This window comes from Condylura cristata, unplaced genomic scaffold (assembly GCF_000260355.1).
Source record: "Condylura cristata isolate star-nosed mole 26May11 unplaced genomic scaffold, ConCri1.0 scaffold00017, whole genome shotgun sequence".
NCBI lineage: Eukaryota > Metazoa > Chordata > Mammalia > Eulipotyphla > Talpidae > Condylura > Condylura cristata.
Genome location: NW_004567118.1, coordinates 4122232 through 4126367, shown reverse-complemented (window position 1 = coordinate 4126367; position 4136 = coordinate 4122232). Strand labels below are relative to the sequence as shown.

The 4136-nt window shown below is 43.3% G+C and overlaps 1 protein-coding gene across 2 annotated transcripts in view; it reads right to left on the bottom strand.

Moving 5' to 3' along the window:
• Window positions 1-241: 241 nt before the first annotated feature.
• The window catches only part of KRT10 (keratin 10, type I), a 4326-nt gene continuing 431 nt past the window's right edge, over window positions 242-4136 (bottom strand). The window contains exons 2-9 of one of the 2 annotated variants that reach the window (XM_004684970.2): window positions 3747-4114; window positions 2945-3027; window positions 2500-2656; window positions 2255-2416; window positions 2044-2169; window positions 1516-1733; window positions 881-1194; window positions 242-599 (exon numbers count right to left, since the gene is read on the bottom strand). In XM_004684970.2, the coding sequence (XP_004685027.2) occupies window positions 493-599; window positions 881-1194; window positions 1516-1733; window positions 2044-2169; window positions 2255-2416; window positions 2500-2656; window positions 2945-3027; window positions 3747-4114 (1535 nt within the window). In that variant the 3' untranslated portion in view covers window positions 242-492. Of the gene's footprint in view, window positions 600-880; window positions 1195-1515; window positions 1734-2043; window positions 2170-2254; window positions 2417-2499; window positions 2657-2944; window positions 3028-3746; window positions 4115-4136 lie in introns of those variants that run through there. The other variant, XM_012726659.1, reaches the window with a different exon arrangement.

The following is a 4136-nucleotide window of genomic DNA, read 5'->3' as shown; positions in this document are numbered from 1 at the left end:
TTGATGTGATTTGAAAGCCAGGGCTTCTTTCTGCATATTGTGTATCTTTAAGAAAGATTAAGATTGGTGACTCATGGATTTTTTTTTTATCCAGTGAGATTACTGAGAAATCATCATGACAATAACCTTGTCTTCAGAATTTCTGGGGGGTAAATCTATCTTCTAATTTCTTCATCTTCAAAGTTAAAAATATCATCTAATTTAAGTAAGGATAGTTACGACCAAACAGATAGTTTGCAGCAGTAAGAAAGTTTATTGAAATTCATTAGTAAATGAGAACAGAAAGTTTTTTTTTTCCATTAAAGTACACATTCTGGTAAAGTGAAAAGAAGAAATACAGAAACCACAAAACACCTTTAGAGCAATTATTTTCGAGGAGTGAACCTATTTCCTTAGACCATTAAGGCTGAAGTGCATCCCTGGAGATTTTCCTCCTGCATTTCTGTACTGAATGGCCTTTGCAGAAGGGAGACTCTTTCCACTTGTTGCGGTTTAATAGAAGTGTTTCCTGGTTTCTGACTCAACCACAGATGAAAGGACTCTACCATCAGGTGCCACCTCTTCAATAATCGTCTTGATTACTCTGGTTTTGTCAGTATCTGCAAATGAATGAAACGCCATCAGAACACAGACCTCGCAACGGGGAGGGGGCTATTTGTGTCCTTAAGCTTCTAAGAGAAACACACGCTTAAATGAAATAAATATTGTTTTAAAAAACCGAGCAGTGTCTAAGCAAGCATTTAAACGACACCACGTTCTTTCAGGATTGGTGTCAAGCAACAGTTCGTCAAAACCCGCAAGCTTTCAAGTTTCATAAAGCAGCTCGTGCGCTTAAAAAGCAACAACACCATCGCAGAAAGTTAAAACTAGTTCTGATTACCCCAGTTAGTTTCTGCTGACCTGGGTCCCTTTGAGCTCTCTCCGGCAGACCCGGAAGAGGACGACCTGAGGCCGCCGGAACTGCTGCCGCCGTAGCCACCGCTGGAACCGCCGCCGCCGGAACTGCCGCCACCGGAACTGCCGCCACCGTAGCCGCCGCCGGAACCACCGCCGCCGGACCCGCCGCCATAGCCGCCGGAACTTCCGCCGCCGGACCCGCCGCCATAGCCGCCGGAACTTCCGCCGCCGGAACTTCCGCCATAGCCGCCGGAACTGCCGCCGCCGCGCCCGCCTCCGTGGGAGCCGCCTCCAGTGCTGCAGGGAGTAAGATCAAGCTCCGTTTACATTTTTTCGGTTAACTCTTAATGTTGGAAAACGGCAGGCCGCTTTCCAGCTTTTAGTGACTTTAGAAAATAAGCAGAAGTGTTTTGAGGAAAAACATTCCTGTCAAATGGGTAAAAAAAAAAAACCGAAAAAATTATTTAAAAGTAGTTTTCTGTGACACAACCATAAGCGTCTTTCTTGGCCAAATTCATGGGAAGTGAGGCCGGTTTTCCTGTAATCTGCCTCCCCTTTCACGCCCACCCTCTTGCAATTTGAAATATTGAATAAAAGGCTGTAAAAAGGTGTGTTTACCCTCCCTCTCCATCTAGCAGGCTGCGGTAGGTTTGAATTTCATTCTCCAGTCTGATCTTAATGTCCAGGAGCTGTTGGTACTCGGCATTCTGGCACTCGGTTTCAGCACGGATCTGTTGCAGTTGCTCCTCCAGAGAGGAGATCTGGCCCTGAATCTGGGAGAGCTGCATACAGTAGCGACCTTCGGTTTCTGCCAGGGAGGATTCCAGGGATTGTTTCTGCAAAGAAGAGAGAACATATGTGGCTGAATGATCTCATCATTTGAGTACAGGGCAGCTTATTTTTTTAAGTTAATAAGCCATTGCACAGGAGAATAAGAAAAGTGAGTAGAATTTGTGCGTTATGTTGAATGACAGCAGTTCAATTTTAGCACCTTTAGATCACTGCCAATATTGTGTTCCTTTATTTAACAAAGAGCTGCAGTGCTGTCTCCTCATCCCAACCCGGCATTTTCTCATGGTTGCATATTCTTATGTGAGCATGAAACTTTGCAGGATAAAGTTGAGTCATTTCACAGGGTTAACATACCAGGGCCATCTGGGACTGTAGTTCGATTTCCAGGCCTTGAACTGTGCGTCTCAATTCAGTGATCTCAGATTTATGGCTTGACACTTGTTCAATGTTACTGTCGATTTCTGTAGTCAGTTCCTTGCTCTAGGGTATTAAGAACAGAGAAGATAAAAAAAATCTGAAATGATAACCAAGCTCCCACTGCCTTCCATGAAGGAAGATGAGTTACCTTTTCATTGAACCAAGCCTCGGCATCCTTGCGGTTTTGCTCAGCAAGTTGCTCATACTGGCTTCTCATGTTGTTCAGAAGCTGAGTCAGGTCCACACCTGGGGCAGCATTCATTTCCACATTCACATCACCAGTGGACACGTTCTGAAGGTCTTTCATTTCCTGTTGAAGGAAGAGTATAATTTCATTTGCACTGTGACCACAGTGAGCTCCTTTGGCCTAAGGGACTATGACTTTTTGTATACCTCTTCATGGTTCTTCTTCAGGTAGGCCAGCTCTTCAGTCAGGCTCTCAATCTGCATTTCCAGGTCAGCTTTGGTCAGGGTCAGCTCGTCCAGAACTCGGCGCAGGCCGTTGATGTCGGCATCCACGCTCTGGCGCAGGGCCACCTCATTCTCATACCTGAAACAAGCATGAGACAAATACTGGATATAATGTCCCTAGGAGAGGTGTATCTGGGAAGTGACTGTTTAAAAAGCTTCATGGCCACACTGAGCATATACTAACCCACACAGGTATGTTAGCAGTTTAATGCAAAGAAGTTGAGCCATTACTACTTTTTTCTTTTAATATTGCCACACTTGTTAACTACAATTGAGGGAATTCAGGAAAACAAATACTATTGCATTCAAAGTTATTGTTAAATACTACTATTTGTGTGACACTTTGAATCACATTCACTTAGCTTACTTCAGCCTGAAGTCATCAGCTGCCAGCCTGGCGTTGTCGATCTGAAGCAGGACATTAGCATTGTCGGTTGTTAGGCTGAGGATCTGAAAGGAGAAGCAAAGAAGTTAGATGCACATATTTGATAGTGACATAGATGAACTGCATTTTTATGTTCATTGTGTTGGAAATTTTTCTTTAAAATAAAAGTTATTGTAAACTTAACCATATACTTATATGAGTTTCTATACTCTTATGTTTGTATCACCCTTGCTGAAAATTAACTGGAATGACCTAAGACATATTCCTGCATGTGTCCCCAACACTGTGATTGCCATTATGTATGCCAGATTGGCACTTATACTTGTATTCAGTTTAGCTTGTTATATATATTCTAAATGAATACAGCCGGAGCTGGTAGGCAGTAGGCACAGCTCACAAATGGAGAATTCATACTTCTTGTAGTGTTGGTATTGAATATGTCATTTTTTTTGGTTACCAATATGAATAATATTTTGTTCTGTGTCATTTAGTAATTCAGCTTGTATTTCTAAATGACTTAGTGTATTTTAACTATAGACTCATCATATACACATTAAAGCCAAACTTTTTTTTAGTAATTTGCCATTGTACAAGGCACATAACACACATGATGGGTGAAGATAGCAATAACCATATCCTCACAAATATTTATCTTTGATGAGACTGAATTATTTTTGGAAGCAAGAAAGTAACCTAGCAGACACACTCGACTATATCGAGTGTAATGTATCTAAATTACATGGCTAAGAAATACTTCAAGTTGAATTTTTAAAATGCCTCTCACCTGATTTTTAAGATCTTCGATGGTTTGGTAGTATTTGCTGTAGTCACGAGGTTCCCGCTGGCTTGAGTTGCCATGCTTTTCATACCATTCCTTGATTTTGCCCTCTAGCTCAAAGTTTGATTCTTCCAGAGCCCGAACTTTATCCAAGTAGGTAGCCAGACGGTCATTCAGATTCTGCATGGTTACTTTTTCATTTCCAGAGAGAAGGCCACCATCTCCGCCACCACCGAAGCTGCCCCCACCGAAGCTGCCCCCACCAAAGCTGCCCCCTCCAAAGCTGCCCCCTCCAAAGCTGCCCCCTCCATAGCCGCCCCCTCCGTAGCCACCCCCTCCAAAGCTGCCCCCTCCAAAGCTTCCACCAAAGCTGCCTCCGCCCAAACCTCCCATTCC